This window comes from Rhodotorula paludigena (genome assembly GCF_050403205.1).
Source record: "Rhodotorula paludigena JCM10292 DNA, Rt_paludigena_JCM10292v1_ctg5, whole genome shotgun sequence".
NCBI classification, from domain to species: Eukaryota; Fungi; Basidiomycota; class Microbotryomycetes; order Sporidiobolales; family Sporidiobolaceae; genus Rhodotorula; species Rhodotorula paludigena.
The window spans coordinates 369,937-385,319 of NW_027481453.1; the positions used below are offsets into that span (position 1 = coordinate 369,937).

The 15,383-nt window shown below is 61.6% G+C and overlaps 7 protein-coding genes across 7 annotated transcripts; 4 read left to right on the top strand and 3 right to left on the bottom strand.

The window, feature by feature from the left end:
• Window positions 1-2,813, top strand: JCM10292_007520 (alkaline phosphatase; the record flags this gene model as incomplete). Its single annotated transcript, XM_076646609.1, has 11 exons — window positions 1-156; window positions 224-480; window positions 573-845; window positions 904-971; window positions 1,034-1,190; window positions 1,255-1,340; window positions 1,400-1,786; window positions 1,855-1,989; window positions 2,053-2,271; window positions 2,385-2,622; window positions 2,705-2,813. The coding sequence occupies 11 exons, from the start codon at window positions 1-3 to the stop codon at window positions 2,811-2,813; spliced, it is 2,085 nt and encodes a 694-aa protein (XP_076507851.1).
• A 557-nt stretch (window positions 2,814-3,370) lies between these two features.
• Window positions 3,371-4,561, top strand: JCM10292_007521 (uncharacterized protein; the record flags this gene model as incomplete). The annotated part of the gene is made up of 3 exons (XM_076646610.1): window positions 3,371-3,740; window positions 3,797-3,949; window positions 4,005-4,561. 3 exons carry the CDS (start codon window positions 3,371-3,373, stop codon window positions 4,559-4,561), a joined length of 1,080 nt encoding a protein of 359 aa, XP_076507852.1.
• Window positions 4,562-4,802: 241 nt separating this feature from the next.
• On the bottom strand, window positions 4,803-8,793 carry JCM10292_007522 (uncharacterized protein; the record flags this gene model as incomplete). Its single annotated transcript, XM_076646611.1, has 19 exons — window positions 4,803-4,982; window positions 5,048-5,421; window positions 5,532-5,584; window positions 5,649-5,796; window positions 5,853-5,912; window positions 5,977-6,168; window positions 6,221-6,259; window positions 6,319-6,513; window positions 6,575-6,851; window positions 6,920-7,298; window positions 7,355-7,456; window positions 7,513-7,623; window positions 7,679-7,806; window positions 7,870-7,964; window positions 8,024-8,072; window positions 8,135-8,321; window positions 8,431-8,471; window positions 8,536-8,598; window positions 8,779-8,793. The coding sequence occupies 19 exons, from the start codon at window positions 8,791-8,793 to the stop codon at window positions 4,803-4,805; spliced, it is 2,688 nt and encodes an 895-aa protein (XP_076507853.1).
• A 25-nt stretch (window positions 8,794-8,818) lies between these two features.
• On the top strand, window positions 8,819-10,114 carry RNH1 (RNA-DNA hybrid ribonuclease; the record flags this gene model as incomplete). The annotated part of the gene is made up of 5 exons (XM_076646612.1): window positions 8,819-8,852; window positions 8,921-9,338; window positions 9,403-9,460; window positions 9,529-9,610; window positions 9,699-10,114. 5 exons carry the CDS (start codon window positions 8,819-8,821, stop codon window positions 10,112-10,114), a joined length of 1,008 nt encoding a protein of 335 aa, XP_076507854.1.
• A 319-nt stretch (window positions 10,115-10,433) lies between these two features.
• JCM10292_007524 (uncharacterized protein) lies at window positions 10,434-11,443 on the bottom strand (the record flags this gene model as incomplete). Its single annotated transcript, XM_076646613.1, has 2 exons — window positions 10,434-11,285; window positions 11,345-11,443. The coding sequence occupies 2 exons, from the start codon at window positions 11,441-11,443 to the stop codon at window positions 10,434-10,436; spliced, it is 951 nt and encodes a 316-aa protein (XP_076507855.1).
• Window positions 11,444-12,038: 595 nt separating this feature from the next.
• On the bottom strand, window positions 12,039-13,508 carry JCM10292_007525 (zinc-dependent alcohol dehydrogenase; the record flags this gene model as incomplete). The annotated part of the gene is made up of 7 exons (XM_076646614.1): window positions 12,039-12,100; window positions 12,162-12,423; window positions 12,487-12,838; window positions 12,901-13,081; window positions 13,143-13,214; window positions 13,309-13,447; window positions 13,500-13,508. 7 exons carry the CDS (start codon window positions 13,506-13,508, stop codon window positions 12,039-12,041), a joined length of 1,077 nt encoding a protein of 358 aa, XP_076507856.1.
• A 631-nt stretch (window positions 13,509-14,139) lies between these two features.
• Window positions 14,140-15,274, top strand: JCM10292_007526 (uncharacterized protein; the record flags this gene model as incomplete). The annotated part of the gene is made up of 6 exons (XM_076646615.1): window positions 14,140-14,271; window positions 14,392-14,521; window positions 14,596-14,766; window positions 14,892-14,941; window positions 15,025-15,190; window positions 15,255-15,274. The coding sequence occupies 6 exons, from the start codon at window positions 14,140-14,142 to the stop codon at window positions 15,272-15,274; spliced, it is 669 nt and encodes a 222-aa protein (XP_076507857.1).
• Between the last annotated feature and the right edge of the window lie 109 nt (window positions 15,275-15,383).

Genomic DNA, 15,383 nt, shown 5'->3' on the forward strand with positions numbered 1-15,383 from the left:
ATGGTCAAGTCTCATCACAAGAAGACGGCCGCCGCCGTGGTCGTTGCTGCCGCCCTCGCTTCCACGGCTTCTGCCCAGACCTACCGCCGTGCTGCTGCTTGCCCCGACCTTGGCTGCATCTACCCGCCTGATCAGTCCACCTTTGTTGCCGGTCAGGTGGGCGGACGAATGTCTCTTACGCTGATGCGGAGCCGTTACTGAATATCCCGTTCCGTCCTCGCAGGCCTTTGACATCCGCATCGAGGTGCAGGCGCCGGCCAACGGCACGGCGCCGTACAACAACGGTGTCCCCTCGGAGGACTTTGCGCTGTACATCGGCGGCAAGGGCGCCGAGCTGGAGGAGGTCGCGTCGTTCTACCAGATCGAGGACCCGGTTGTGGAGAAGTACAACTTTACGTACTTCGAGGACCTCTTTTACGAGGCCAACGACACGGCGACGCTCGTCAACGTCCACGCAAAGTCGTACCGCCACCTCACCCTGTGCGTTCGCCGATCCGCTCCGTCTTCCCCCTCCGTCCCACTTTCTTAAGGATCCAGCCCCCGGCACAGCTGACCCATTGCGCTCCATGCAGCTACAACCCGGGCAAGTACGAGCTCAAGCTTCAGTACAACGGCAACATGGAGACGCTCGCCGAGTGGGAGGTGCTTCCCCTCGCCGAGCTGGCAAAGGCCAAGAACGTCATCCTCTTCGTCGGCGACGGCATGGCGCCGTCGATGGTCACTGCTGCCCGTCTCCTCGGCCACAAGTCGATCAACGGCAAGTACCAGAGCAAGCTCAAGCTCGACGAGTGCACCGGCTTCGGCATGCAGCACACGCACTCGATCGACTCGTTCATTACCGACTCGTGAGTACGATGCTCGGGTTAACCGCGGTGCATGCGCTGAACGGAAAGGTTTCTAAAGGGCCAACTCGGCGACGGCTCTCATGGCCGGCCACAAGTCGACCGTCAATGCCCTGAACACGTTCACTGGTGCGCTTTCTCCGGCCTTGCACACTACTGGGCAGCCTTTGACAAACGACTCATAACTCCAGACTCGACGGGCAAGGGCTACGGCAACCCCAAGTTTGAGACGATTTTTGAGATGGGTCGCCGCATCAACAACGCCAAGATTGGCATTGTCTCGACTGCTTACCTCGCCGACGCTACCCCGGCTGCCGTCTGCACCCACACGTCGCAGCGCTCGCAGTAGTGCGTATTCGTCATATTGACTTCGATTGGCGTTGGACGCTCGAGCTAAGTCCCCTTGGCGCAGCGACTACATCGTCGACCAGTTCCTCGACGGCGGCGCTGTCGCCTACAATGGTGTCCCGCAGAACTTCTCGTGGACTCCCTTTGACGGTGCGCCAGATTGACTCTCCAGCCTTCCGCCTCTAATGCTGACCGGTTCCCTTCCCCAGGTGTCGACGTTATCTTCGGCGGTGGAGGCAAGGACTTTGTCCCGAAGGACTCGAACAAGAATGTCTCGAAGATCGAGCGCTTCCAGGACCGCGGCTACCAGTTTGTCACCACCAACTCCTCGCTCTTCGAGCTCGACCACTCCAAGCGTGCTCTCGGTCTCTTCGGCGAGGACACCCTCCCGACCTGGGTTGACCGCCACGTCTTCCCCGAGAACCTCGCCGACTTCCCGGCGTGGAACCCGGAGAACAACACCTTCACTGCTCCCTCGACCGACGTTCCTGGTCTCAAGGAGATGACTCTCAAGGCCCTCGACATCCTCCACACCCGCTCCAAGGCCGACGGCTCGCCCTTCATGATGATGTCGGAGGCTGCTTCAATTGACAAGGGTCTGTTGTCGCTACCACTCCCTCTGTCCTGAGCTCCTCGATTGACTTGTCTCGTTCTCGCACATCAGCCATGCACGTCACCGACTACCCGCGTGCCCTGGGTGAGCTCCTCGAGCTCGACGACACCGTCCGCGCCACCATCGACCGCCTCGAGGAGCTCGGCCTCATGGAGGACACCCTCGTCGTTGTCACGGCCGACCACGGTCCGTCCCTCTCCTGCCCTTTCTAGCTAGTTCAAGACAACTGACTGCTCCGTCTACTCTTAGGCCACGGCTTCGACGTCTACGGCTCGGCCGACACGGAGTACCTCCAGCAGGCGCAGACTAACGAGACCAAGCGCGACGCCATCGGCACCTACCGCGAGTCGGGTCTTTCGGCCTACCAGGTCCCGGCCGACGTCTCGCCCCAGAACAACACCGTCTTCGAATCGCCGTACGGCAAGGGCTTCCCCGTCAACTGGGACCCGCGCTACACCGCCGCCATGGGTGCGTCTCGCTCTCCCGCTTCTGAGATTCTTCAACACCTCTCCCGGAAACAGCTCAGAGTGCCGTTTTCGGGATCAGTCAACGCCATACTGACATATCGCTTGCGATCGCAGGCTTCGCCGCGGACGTTGAGCAGTACGAGGACTTCAAGATCAAGACTGCGCCCCGCAAGACGTCGATCCGCGAGCTCGAGACCGGCCGCTACCGCGCCGACCCGGAGGACTCGCCCAACGGCTTCTACATGTCGGGCAACCTCCCGACGTCGAGCGCTCAGGGCGTCCACTCGCTCGTCGATGTCGGTGTCTACGCGTTCGGCGCGGGCGCCTCCACCTTCAACGGCATGCAGGACAGGTACGTTCACTTTCTGCGCTCGAGCGTCGAGGCAATGTCACCACCTGCGTCGCAGTGTCCTGACGCCTCTCTCACCTGACAGCACCCAGATCGGCCAGCGCATTGCCGAGGTTCTCAGCCTCGGCCGCGACAAGAAGGGCGACTTCGCCGTCTGCAAGCGCAACAACGACGGCAAGTGCAAAAAGCAGTAACTGCTCTGCTGCTCTTGATTGCTCGTCGCCGTTGTTTCGTCCCCCTTGTTTCCTCTTATCCTCCCTGCTTTAGACTGTTCTTATCCCTCCACAAAAAGGTTGGCGTTCCGGGTGTTCCCTGCAGTGCCGTAGACGTGCCATCGAAGCCGTATCAAGATTTCATCATCGGTTGCGAGGAGTCCGTCTCGCGACATCAGCGTCACGCGGAAGCAGGAGGCTCCTTTGAGTCCCAGGCGCACTTGCGGCTCTCGGTCCATGATTGCTTGCTTACTTGCAGCTGGTAACGTCTTCAAGAGTCATATTTGGTCTGGCGGCCGCCGGATTTCGAGCGTTGACTCCGCGTCGGTGCCAGAGATAGCGCTTTCCCGCGCACCCGCGATGCCTTCCGCCTCTTCCCTCGTCAGCTCTCTTTTCTGTGCAATTGGCTAGGGGACGGCGCAGACTCCGCGACCGCACCCACGGCACCTCACGCGAGTCCGCCCACGCCGTTGCCGCACCGCCTCCCCTCTTCATCAGTTCGTACCCGATCAATTCGCTCGCGCGTGCGCCCCGCCACGATGCGCAACACTCGACCAGCAGAGAGCCTCTACTTCTCGACGAGCATGCCGCCAGCACTCGCTTGCCTCAATCTGCCCGACAGCGAGGCCTATCTCGAGCGCATCGGCCTCCCGGCTTCCCTTGCCGCCGACCCGCCGTCGCTCGAGCTGCTCTCGCGCATCCTGATGGCGCACATGTGCACCGTCCCGTACGACTCGAGTGCGATCCACGTCCCGCGCGAGGCATGGAAGGCGGATGAGGCGCGCGAGATTCGCTGGAGGGAGGGTCCGGGCATGGAGTTGGGTTGTGGCAATTTTGAGCGCGTCGTGCTGCGGCGGCAGGGCGGATACTGCTTCGCGCTCAATCAGCTGGCGGCGTCGTTTTTGCGAGGCGAGTTGCGTTCTCTGCTCGTTCCTGCTTTGCCAGCTGACTTGATCTCTGCGCAGGCTTTGGCTTCCGAGTAAGCGAGGTCGGCGCACGCGTCTTTCTCCACCGCGGTAAAGATCCAAAGGAGCACGGCTACTGGTGGTCTCAGACAACGCACATGGCGCTCATCGTCGATTGGGACGGAGGAGAGTGCCGGTGGTTCGCCGACTTCGGTGCGTGCTACGTCGCGGTTGACTCCACTGTCCATGCTGACAACTCTATTTACAGGCTTCGGAGGCGGAGGGTGCCCCAACCCGATCCTGCTGCGCGACGGCGCCACGTCGCTTTCGCTCAGCAAGAGCGAATCATTCCTGCTCAAGGAAGAGCCAATGCCGCTCGGTGAACTGGTCTCGACCACACACGACGCGTATCCCGGGTGGACGCTGTACCGCCGAGTAGTCGATGCAGGCGTTGTAATTCGTTCGGCAGAAGAGGCACACCGGATCAAGGGGCACTGGACTCCTTGCATTCACTTCACTCTCGCCACCATCGCTCCGGAGGACGTCACGATGGGCGACTTCTTCAACTCGCGCCACGAGCAGGCGCCCTGGGCCAACATTTTCCTCATTTCGCTCCTCCTGCCGAACGGCGCTCGACGATCACTCTGCCACGGCATCCCCGCCATCGAGGCTGGCGCGCCGCAGGACGGTCACAAGTACGCCAAGGTGTACACGAAGGAGGGCATCAAGGGCGAGGAGTACGACGTAGAGTGGGTGCCGTACAACACGCAGGCGATGAGGCGGGTCCTCCAGCGCGACTTCGGGTTCCTCCTAGATGGTCCTTAGACAGTACATTCGCAACAGGGGGTTTTCCCAGACAATTTTGCGATTTGCACGCGCGTCTGGAAGTTGTCTGGCTGATATTCTCGGAGACCAACAGCTTCGCGCGCATTCTCTCCTTCTCGCCTCCCGGTGGCGCTTAAATCGTCACTCCGGGCTCGAATTGCATTGCACAGATAGCGTAAATCTCACAAGCTGATGCCGCCCTCATCGCGTCAAGCGATAGCAAAAGCGTGTCGTCGAAGGCTCAGACCTCGATCTCGTCCGCCTCGCTACACCTCTGCCTCTTGCTCCTCGTGCTGCCTGCGACCGGCGCCTCGAGGTTGACATCGACCTCGGACATCGTGCGGCGCTTACCCTTGGACATCGAGCTCGGAGGTTGCTGCCGCTGCTGCTGTTTGAGACGGTCCACCTCCATCGGGACAGGCTGCAGAGGCATGGCTGCGAGGTTCAGTTCTCTGGTCCTGACGTATCAGGATTGAGTGTACGCACCTCGTCGGCGGAGAAGGCTTGGAGCGAAGCGCTGACCTCTCGTCCAACATCCTTGTTCTTGCCCTTCTTTCCTTCGCAGCTCGGAACGTACGACGGTTGCGGCGCAATCATCTCGACAGACTGCCGGGACGGTATCGGCAAGCCACCACTCAGCGGCAGGGCTGCAGCAGGCGGAACCGACTTGGCCGGCGTCGAGAAGAGGAGCGTCGAGCTCTGCTGCGGTTGCGAGAGCGGGTCGAGGATCGGGTCTTCCTGTGTCGCCGTGCGGTTGCCCAAGGCAGGGTATGCGGGAGAAGGCGTGTCTTCGACGAGGATGGCAGCCTCGTCGACGCGCTGGTCATTGTCGCGAGACTGTAGGGGGAGAGTTGGATCAGCTTGCTCAAAGCTTGTGACAACGGTGCGCGTGCCGTCAAAGCGTCATCATCGTTCTGCTCCTGGTCGTCAGTCAAGCCGTCGAAGAGAGCCTTGATGCCGAGCTCGGCACCGTCGCCGGGACGGAAGTACTCGTTCTGCTTGCGCTTGGTCTGCTTCGCCGACCTGCGCGCGTGCCGAATCAGGTTCGCTTCTGCGGAAGTCTGCGGAGAGCCAACAAATCACGCACTTGTTGACCACCTGTACGCCCTGTTTCAGCAAGCCCACCTGCGAGCCGCTCTTGCCCTTGTGCCGGCGGGACGACGCGCTCTGCTCGACGACGAACTCTTCGGCCTTGAGGCGCTTGATGACCTGTCCCGCCGTGCTGTTGTCGATCTCTGTGTTACGAAGAGCGTCAATCGGGGCCTATTGACGGGAAGCATCGCATACAAACCGAGGCGCTTGGCCAGCTCCTTCATGGTGAGCATGCCATCCTGCCAGATGACGGCAATGGCTGTTTACGGGAGCGTGAACACCATCTACATTCAATGGCTCAGGAAGGGACGCTGTGTACGCACCGCGCCTGAAGAGGGCGAGGGTCCTGAACGCGGCGAGGCCCTGCTCGATCTCGCCCTCGCGCTCCGTCTCGCCGGCCGCCTCGTCGAGCTTGATCTGCGCCTCGCAGCGATAACAGACGAAGACGTCGGGGATGCGCTGGTCGTCGATCGAGTCGAAGCCGTAGCAGACCGCGTGCTTCCAGATGTCGCAAGCTGCGGAGGGCTAGGTGAGCGAGGTGCTCTCGTATCGACAGTCTAGACGCACTGGAGCAGCAGATCATGGCGCCGTCGTCTTCCTTGTCGCCTGCATGATTGAGGTCAGTTCACAGAACGGACATCTCGAGTCGACCGAACGCGACGCACCGCACTCGCAAGCGTCCTCGGCCGTCCTGGCACGGGATCTTGTCGACTTGCGCACCGGGCGGGCCGGGCGCTCCTCGCGCTGCTTCTGCTGCGGCGCGGGAGCCTCGACGAGGTCGGCCGTCTGGATCGTGTCGGGCTCCGGCTCGTACGTCTCGCTTGCGGCTGGCTCGTCCTTGTCGATGTCCATCTGTGAGTCTGCGGGTGCCACTCGAATCTGTGAGAAGCTGCTGCAACAGGATGTGGAGGCTGAGCGTACAGTCGAAGAGCTGCGTCTCGGCCACTTGCGGCAGTACCTCCTGCTCCTTCACGCGGGCTTTCACAGCCGCCTTCTCGGCGGTCGACAGCCCCGAAGGTCCCGCCTGGGCCTGCTGCTGCTGCTGTTGCTGCTGAACCTCCGCTCGCTGGTGGTAGTGCTCGCGTGACTCAGCGAAGAGGGGCACAGGCGGCATGTACGAGCGCTGGCGAGAGATGACCGGGTCGAGCTGCGTGGCCGGGCCGCCGGTCGACGAGGCACGCTTCTCGGTCGATGCAATCTGCTCGGAAGCGTTGTACGAGACGTAAGCTGGCAAAGTCAATGACCGAGAGACGATACGAAACGCACCGCGCGGCGAAGCACGGTGTTGTCCGAGAGGTTCGAATTGCAGAGCGTTTCCTCCAGCTCGCCCTTGGCGAGTATCATCGCCTCGTCGCCGTGCTCGATCCCGACGACCTTGCGCAACTCGGCCATGTCGGCCTCGGCGCTCTCGCTCACTTCCTCGACCGTGCGCAGGAGCCCGCCGCGGTCACGAATCGCGACGGGCTCAACGACCTTGAGCTTGGCGTCTTCGTCCGTCGCCGACTCGACGAGCGACTCGGCGTTCCACACGACGGCGCGAGACGAAGCGTCGTGGCGGTTGCGCGAGAGCGCCTCGTCGACCGTGATGTGCTCGTCGAAAGGCGTGTCGAGCAGGTGGGCGATTGAGACCGTATGTAGCGCAACGCTGTTCAAAGAGATCCGATCAGGTCTGCTGCGCATTCCCGACTGCGGAGAACGCACCCGTGAAAGCCGGTTGCCATCGAGCCGAGTGTGCCGAAGTCGGGCGGGTCGGCAACTGAAGGCGTAGTAAGGCTGTATCCCGGCATGTCCACCTCGACGGGACTGCGCAGAGACATGTGAGTCCTGCGCTTGATTTTGGGAGGTTCACCCAGACGCACTGGAAGCAGGGCGGCTCGTAGTCTGGCGGCGTCTCGTCGGTGTAGAAGAGGCGAATGTTGAGGAAGCGCCTCCTCGGCAGCTCGTCGAGGACTTGCGTGCTCGTGATGAGGCTGTGTCTCCTGATGAGCGAAATCTCCGTTTGAGAGCGGGGCAAGACAAACGCACTTCTTGATCATTTGCTGCACCTGCCGCTTGACGTCGCCTTCCTTGCGCGGCGGCTCCTTGATGGTGCCGTAAGCGGATGGCGAGATAACCATACCACTGAGCTGGTCCTGCACAACGAGCTCGGGTTTCTGCTCGAGCGAAGCTCTGGTCAATGAGCGTCCATGGTGAGTGACACGGCCGGAGCGACTCGCCTTATTGCCCTCGGCGTCGGTCTCGTAGGAGAAGGTGAAAGTGTAGCTCTCGACGAGATTCGTGGGGTCATCGGGGTCGAGGTAGATGGCGAAGACTGCGTGACGGAGCGTCAGAATGCGCGGGAACAACCGAGGTTGGCGGATGTCGGCGTACTGAGCTGGTGGAGATACCCTTTCTCGATCGCTTGTGTCGCGCCGAGCTCCTGTAAAGGAAGCGCGTGAGCTCGTCGACGCGTTGGCCCGCACAGGAGCTCGCACGACATACGAGATAGTCGAGCAGCTTGTCCGCTTCGAGCGAGACGCCGCGCCGGAGCTTCTTGACGCGCACCGACGAAGCCTGAGCTGGCTTGCTCTTGTCCTCGTCGTCCTTGCCAGTCGTCGACGAGCGCGACACGGGCGGGCGAGGGGCGAGGAGCTTGTAGTCTTCGAATGAGTCCTCGGGGAGGAGGCCACTGAGTACGCAAGAGGGGTCAGTGTGTCGTAAGGCGATGCATAGCGTCTCTTAAAAAAGATTCAGCGCAGCAGCGGACCGAAGATGGCCCCTGCGGGTCCGAGACGCACCGGAGAAAGGCGACACAGCCGATGCCGGCCTCGAGAAGCTCCTGCGCGCGGCTCGCCCGGGGTCAGCAGCCCTGACGAGGTCGTTCGAAGGCCTTTGAGACCCGCCTTGACCTGCTGGAGGCTCGTGCGGAGGGTGACGGCCGAGTCGACCTGCGTGGGTTTGAGCCTCTGCGCAAGAGCGAGTGAGCGCGTGCGTGTGCTGTGTTTGAGTTGCGAGACTCGCCTGAGCCATCTGGACCCCTCCCTGGCCTCTCTCGGGCGAGTGCAGGTCGTGGTCGAGGTCGACGCCGTCGTTGACATCTCGTCGCTTTCCCGCTGGTATTCCCGCGCTTGTATTCCCCTCGCAACAGGAGCCGCTTTCATCGTGTTTGCCCTCATCCGCTCGGTCATGGCAAAAGGCTCCAAGGGCGGCTACTACGCTGGTGCGCCTACCTCGCCCTCTGCGCGTTTTCATCAGTTGACACGGTCCTCGCGCACTTGCACCCGCCAGTCCGCGTCGGGCGCAAGCCAGGCGTCTACGCTACGTGGGACGAGTGCAAGGCCCAGGTCGACGGAGTCCAGGGCGCGCGCCACAAGAAGTTCCCGACGCTGCGAGACGCCCAGGCGTTTGTCGGCGGCGGTGCACCTCCTGTTCCGAGTGCGACTGGCGGCTCGGGGAATGCCGCGTCTGGTTCCGGCTTTCTCGATTCGCGCAAGAAGAGGGGGTCAGACGCAGCCGACAGGCCCAGCACGGCCGCGAAGCGACAGAAGAGGGCGGTCGTGGGCAATGCCGGTGCCGACCCTGTCTTCGGGGCATCGCCCGCGATCAAGGGGCGCAAGGTGTACTGCGACGGCAGCTCGAGGGGCAACGGGCAGAAGGGTGCGACTGCGGGTATCGGCGTCTTCTGGGGACACGAGCCCGGCGCGAGGTGCGTCTCTTGCGCTCCGTCCGTTATGCTTTGGCGCGATAGCTAACCCTAGCGATGCTCTCAGCAACCTCTCGGAGCGACTGCCAGGCTCGCTACAGACGAACAACCGCGCCGAGATGTATGCAAGTCCCGACTCGCTCCTCGCACCCCTCTACCCAGCACAAATCGTCTGACCCGCTCTCTCCGTCAGGCTGTCGCGCGGATTCTCGAGTCTGATCCACACCCAGACGAGCCTCTGACGATCTGCAGCGATTCTGAATACACTATCGGAGGTGCGCCACCCCTTCGGGTTTCGCTCTCGGGGTGTCGCTGGTCACGCTGCGCTTCGATTTCCATTGAACGCCCTTTCCACACGCGCAGTATTTTCGAAGTGGATACCCGGGTGGAAGCGCCGCGGATGGAAGACGTCCGACGGCAAGCCTGTCGCCAACCAAGACCTGATCCGCTACATCCTCTCGCTCCTCGCGCTTCGCATGCCCGCCGACTCGACCTCGCCGCTCGCCAACATCACGTTTCACAAGGTCAAGGCGCACGTCGGGATCGAGGGCAACGAGCAGGCGGACCGGTTCGCCAACAACGGCGCGCTCATGCCCGAAGTGGCCGAACGCGACTTTGCCGCTGCAACGCGCGACAACGAGCGCAATCTTCGCACGAGGGCCAGCGGTGGCGCGGCGGTCTCCAGAGTCGAGGACGTCGAGTGGAGCGTCGAGATCGAGGAGGGAGATCTGCTCGACGAGGAGGAGCTCAAGGCGCTGGAGCGGACGCAGGAGTTCTGACGCTGGCGCCAGTCATCTGCGAGATGTGAATTGTCGAGTGCGCTTCGTTTCGTGAGGTATAGATCCTTCGGGATTGCGAGAAGCGCGCGAGCAGCGCTGCTTGCGACGAGTCTTTGCCTTTGCTGTCGAGAAACGTGGGATTGACTTCAGAGGCACGACAGGGCGAGCTACACAAGAATGTCACGAAGTACAACAACAGGAAGTGATGAGTCTACGAACGGCACTGCTTTAGAGAAACATACAGGCTGAGTCGCCCGTCTTCTGGTTCTGCTTCTATCGAGCTGTGCGTCACGTCCCCAGCGTCACGTCGAGACCCGTCTCAAAGTCCGGCAAAGAAGTCGGCACGCAGCCATTCGGGAGTTGAAAGCGCTGCGGGCTTGACGCACTTGCGCTCCTGCGACACCTTGAGCGGAAGCGACTTGGCGGACGCGCCGATCTTGGGCGCACGCTTGGGTGCCTTGACAGTGGCGTCGAAATTCTTGTCGATCCAGGCTGGGAGGTTGTTGCCTACGGGGTGGATCGGCTTGGGATGGAAGAGGGGAACAATGACGGGCGGCGGCGGCGAGCTCGAGAGGAGCTGCGAATCGTCGAGGAAGTCGAGCGAGATCGACGGCGGGCCGTACAGGTCGCCCTTCGTGTCGATCGAAACAATGCTGCCGGGCGAACGAGAGGGAACCGGGCGTGGCGCGACGAACTGGACGGGCGGAAGCGGGAGGGCGAGCTTGGAGACGACCGCGACGGCCGAAGTGGCCGAGACTTCAGCGGAAAAAAGGCTGAGGGCGCTGCGGGGCGGAGACGCGGTGTCCACTTGTTTGGCAGGCGAGTTGGGCAAGACAAAGTCGAACGAGGTAAGCGCGTTGTACGAGGAAGGACGGTCGGCCTGGCCAAAGACGAAGTGCTTGGACGTGTCGAACGACTGCCAGTCATCTGGAGTGCTGGGACTGGTGGCAACTGTCGAGGGAGCTCCTGCGGTCGAGAAGAGCGAATCGTTCGAGGCCGTAAAGAGGGAAGCGTCTTCGCTGACAGACGATGGCGGGAGGGAGTCTTCCGTGACCGATGCGGCAGGGTCGAAAGAGCCACCCGCCACCACCGCGGGCGCGGAAGCACCGTGAAGCGTGGCGAGCGTTGCGGACGCGGTCAGGCGAGATGGGAAGGAGTGCGAAATGCGCGTCTGCAGGCGTCGAAGCGGGTCAGTGTGAGTTTGACTGAACAGACTCAATGTAGACTCACCATGCGAGGAGGCTGGGCGAAGCCTGCGGTCGCGACGACGAGCGAGAGCGCCGTGGTCGAGACGGGCGAGAAAAAGAGTGAAAGCGGGAAAGCTGGCATCTTGCTGCTGCTGGTTCTCTAGGGGTCGACTGTGAGCTTGCACTAGGTGTGCAAGGGAGTGTCGTCGAGTGGGCGGAAGGATGGAGAGGAGGGAGAGCGACGAGGCCGCCCATTTGTACGCGCGCGGAAGTCGGACGAGACGACGAGGATGACTCCAACCACTTTCCTCGCCCGAGAACTGGCTCGAACACATGACGAGGCTCGTCTGACCGCTTGAATTCGGTGGCGTGAGCAAAGGCGAGAACGGCGACTGACACGCCGTCCGGCACGAGGGCATCTTTTGGAGACCTTCTCAGCAGGTCGCGGTGATCAAATCTTCGCCCATTCTGCGGACGGCGCCAAACTGGCAAAGCAGCAAGAAGCGCAATCTAGACACAGGAAGACCGGGCAGCGCACCTCGAGACCCTCGGTCAAGCACCAGCAGCGCAAGCGACGCAAGAGAACGGCACTGCTTTATTTCAGGACGAGACCGTCTGTTTAAAGTGAAGACTGCACATCGCACCGAAGACTCAGGAGACGGAATACAAAGGCAAGGGACTATCAAGGCGAGCGACCACTAAGACAAAGCGGAACAGAGAGAAAACTGATAGAGCGCTTAGTCGAAGCACTTGAGGACGATGCGGCCGGCAACCTGTCCCTTTTCCATGCGCTCGTAGACTGTAGAGTGGATATAGGTGAGCGGGAAGGCAGAGACAAGTTGCTGAGTTATTGGACGAACCGGAAGCGAGGTTTGCGAGAGGCTCGACAACGATCATGGGCTTGACGAGTCCGCGTGCGGCAAAGTCGAGCGCCTCGACGGCGTCCTGACGGTTGCCGACGTACGAGCCGACGATGCGGAGCGCCTTGAAAACAGTGAAGAAGACATTCGCCTTGATGTAGGTGTCGGGCGGAAGGCCGACCGCGACGAGCGTGCCATGCGGGCGAAGGTACTCGAGCGCGTCGTTGTATGCTGCGCCGCCAGCCGAGGTGATGATAGCAGCCTGTGGAAAGGGCATCAGGACAAGTACATGCGAGCTCTTGAAAGCGGAATGCAAGCAACGCACGTGAGGGCCGACGCCGCCGCAGACACGCTTGACCTCGTCGATGAGGGCACCGTTCCCAGAGTGCTCTTTGAAGTCGACAAAGATGTCCGCGCCGTAGGAAGCGAGAAGCTTCTTCTTGTCGGCGCCCGTGTCGATGCCCACAACCCGAAGTCCGATTGCCGTTGCGTACTGAACGGCCAAGTGACCGAGACCACCACCCGCGCCCGAGATGACGACAAAGTCGCCGGGCTTAGTGTTGGACTGCTTGATCGCCTTGTAGACGGTGACGCCGGCACAAAGAATGGGTGCGGCGATCTCGAGCGGAAGGCCTTCGGGAATGGGCGTGAGGTGGCGAGCGAATGAGACGGCGTACCTGTTTGTCGAAAGCTATGTCAGCAGATGAATGGAGTTCAGTACCCGATCAAGGGTGCTTACTGCTGGAAGGAGCCGTCTTTTGAGTAGCCTGAAGTTTCGGCGAGCGGGCAGGTCGCCTCCTGGCCCTCGCGGCAGTTCTCGCAGTTCAAGCAGGAGTCGGCGAGCCATTTGATGCCAACAGCGTCCCCCTCCTTGAGAGTCGTAGTCGTGCCGTTCCCGATGGCGAGAACACGGCCGGCGCCTGCGCGATGCAGTAAAGTCAACTTTTGCCGCTCTTGCACGTCTGCAAGAGAGCGACTCACCCTCGTGACCACCAACAAGAGGCTGCTTCGGAGGCACTGGCCAGTCGCCCTTGTGTGCGTGCAGGTCGGTGTCTGCAAATGAAACGGTCAGCTGCGAGGTTCCGTAGCGAGTGCGGATCCCGAAAAGGCGGTCGCCTCGTCTCGGCGCAGCATGTTATCGACTCACGGCAGACACCAGTGTACTCGACACGAACAAGAACCTCGCCCGGCGCCAGCTCGTTCGGCTGAACAACCTTGTGGCTCTTGTCGACGCGAATAGGGCCGTTGCACTTGTCGAAGACGACGGCGGTGGCAGCCTCGGGAATCTAGGGCGAGCCTGTGAGTACGTTACGGGCGGTCTGTGGGTTGTCGACTCACCTGGGGCATGGTGACGAGCAAGAAGGGGGGGTTGAGAAGGTCTGCGCGGAAGCGGGTTGGGTGAGCGTGTGGCCCTCGAGCCAGGCGCTAAGCACAGACGCACGCGTGAGAGTCGTGGAAGTGGGTGTCGAGGAAATTGAGAAGAGAACGAGGGAGAGCAAGCGCCGCCGAGAGACTCAGTGGTCTTCGCCTGCGTGTGGGGATGGAGAGGACCTCGGAAGGACGAGGGCGGGGCGATCCGCAGCGCGTGTCTCCGCCGGGCCTGGCAGCTCCTAGCTCGTGGGACAGCGTGCACGCGCAGAGGCTCCTGATGATTCAAGGCTTGCTTTCCCCACCTTGATTGCGACGGAGCAGCGAGGGATCGCCGGCGGAGCAAGTCGGCCGTCGCGACCCGGCCGCAAATGCAGTCCAGGTCACCTTGGGTACTCGGGATCGTTGCCTTGGCAGTCCGCTTCATTGTCCAGCGAAGAAGATTGCAGCGCTGCACGTGAGGAAACGAGACAGGGGGACGTGAACGCGGAGCTTCTCCTCCTCCGAAGCCTATGCACTTCGGCTCCGCGCAACACAGCTCGCTGCGCACGCCAGACTCGCTGCACAGCTCAAAATTCTCTGCACCAGGCTCAATCAGCTTTGACGAACCATGGCCACCCGAGGAGGACGCGGAGGGCGCGGAGGAAGGGGAGGCTCTGGGAAGCCACAACCGCCCATCGGTCACCTCCAGTACCAGGATATCATTGCAGCGTCCAAGGAGGGGACAGATGTGCTCTACCCGGTGCGTCGCCGTCTCCAGGAGGAACCGTGCTCCCCTCGCAGGCCTCGAGCACAGCCCACCACGACTTGAAGCTGACATTGCGCTTGCTCTACCGCTTCCGACGATGCGAGTTGCTCGCAGAACATGGACATGCCTGATACGGAGTACCCGTCGGAGCGCGAAGCCCGGATCGCCAAACGCTACAACGCCATGGCGAGCGAGATGAAGTTCACCCCCTTCTGGATCGATGCACCCGCGCGGGCGAGCACCGGTGTGTCTCGTGCAGCTTCCTCCAGCTGTAGAGTCTCAGCTGACGCGAGATGACCTTAAACCGCACGGATGCAGACATCGAGCGCTACTCGGACCGCTTCAAGCCCAAGACGGCGAGCGCAGCCACAGCTACGGCTGCATTGCGCAACGTGCACAGCGCGCGACAATACGACAGGGATTTGCTACCGCCATCGGTCTTCGAGGCAGTCCTGGAGAAGAAACTGAAGCAGAAGGGCTCGACCAAGGGTGCGTGGAACTACTTTCGCTGCTCCGAGTTGTCTGCGTCCCCGGATCGCCAGCTTCCCAAACCTATCCGCGATTTTGCGGCTAGCGCGGAGACATGTATCTGACCTGAAATGACCCACCTGCAGCGATCCGCGCAAACACGACGGGCCTCAACAGCATCCTCGCAGGCGACGACGTGCGTCTCTTCGGCCTATTTACTGTCTCGGCTGTGAGCGCTGCTTCTACAAACTCACTGACTCGCCTTTGCTCATCTCGCAGGACCAGGCGGTCGAGGAAGACGAGGAGGAAGAGCAGGACGAGGAGGATATGCTCGAGGAGGAAGAGGAAGATGACGAGGACAACGACTACGAAGCCGACTACTTTGACAACGGCGAAGAAGACGACTTTGACAACCTGGGCGGCGGTGGAGGCGGCGGCGATGATGGTGAGCCCTCTTCTTGCAGCGACTTTCTCCTTGACCCGATGCTGAAGTCGGATTCTATCCGTAGATGGCGGCATCATGGACTGAATGGCCTGCATCCTGTCGTACTCTGTACCCTACTCTCGCATTGCAAACCTCGATACCCTCTGTCCCGCCCAACCCGGCGCAACTACCATTTCCCTGCACGTGACCGTTG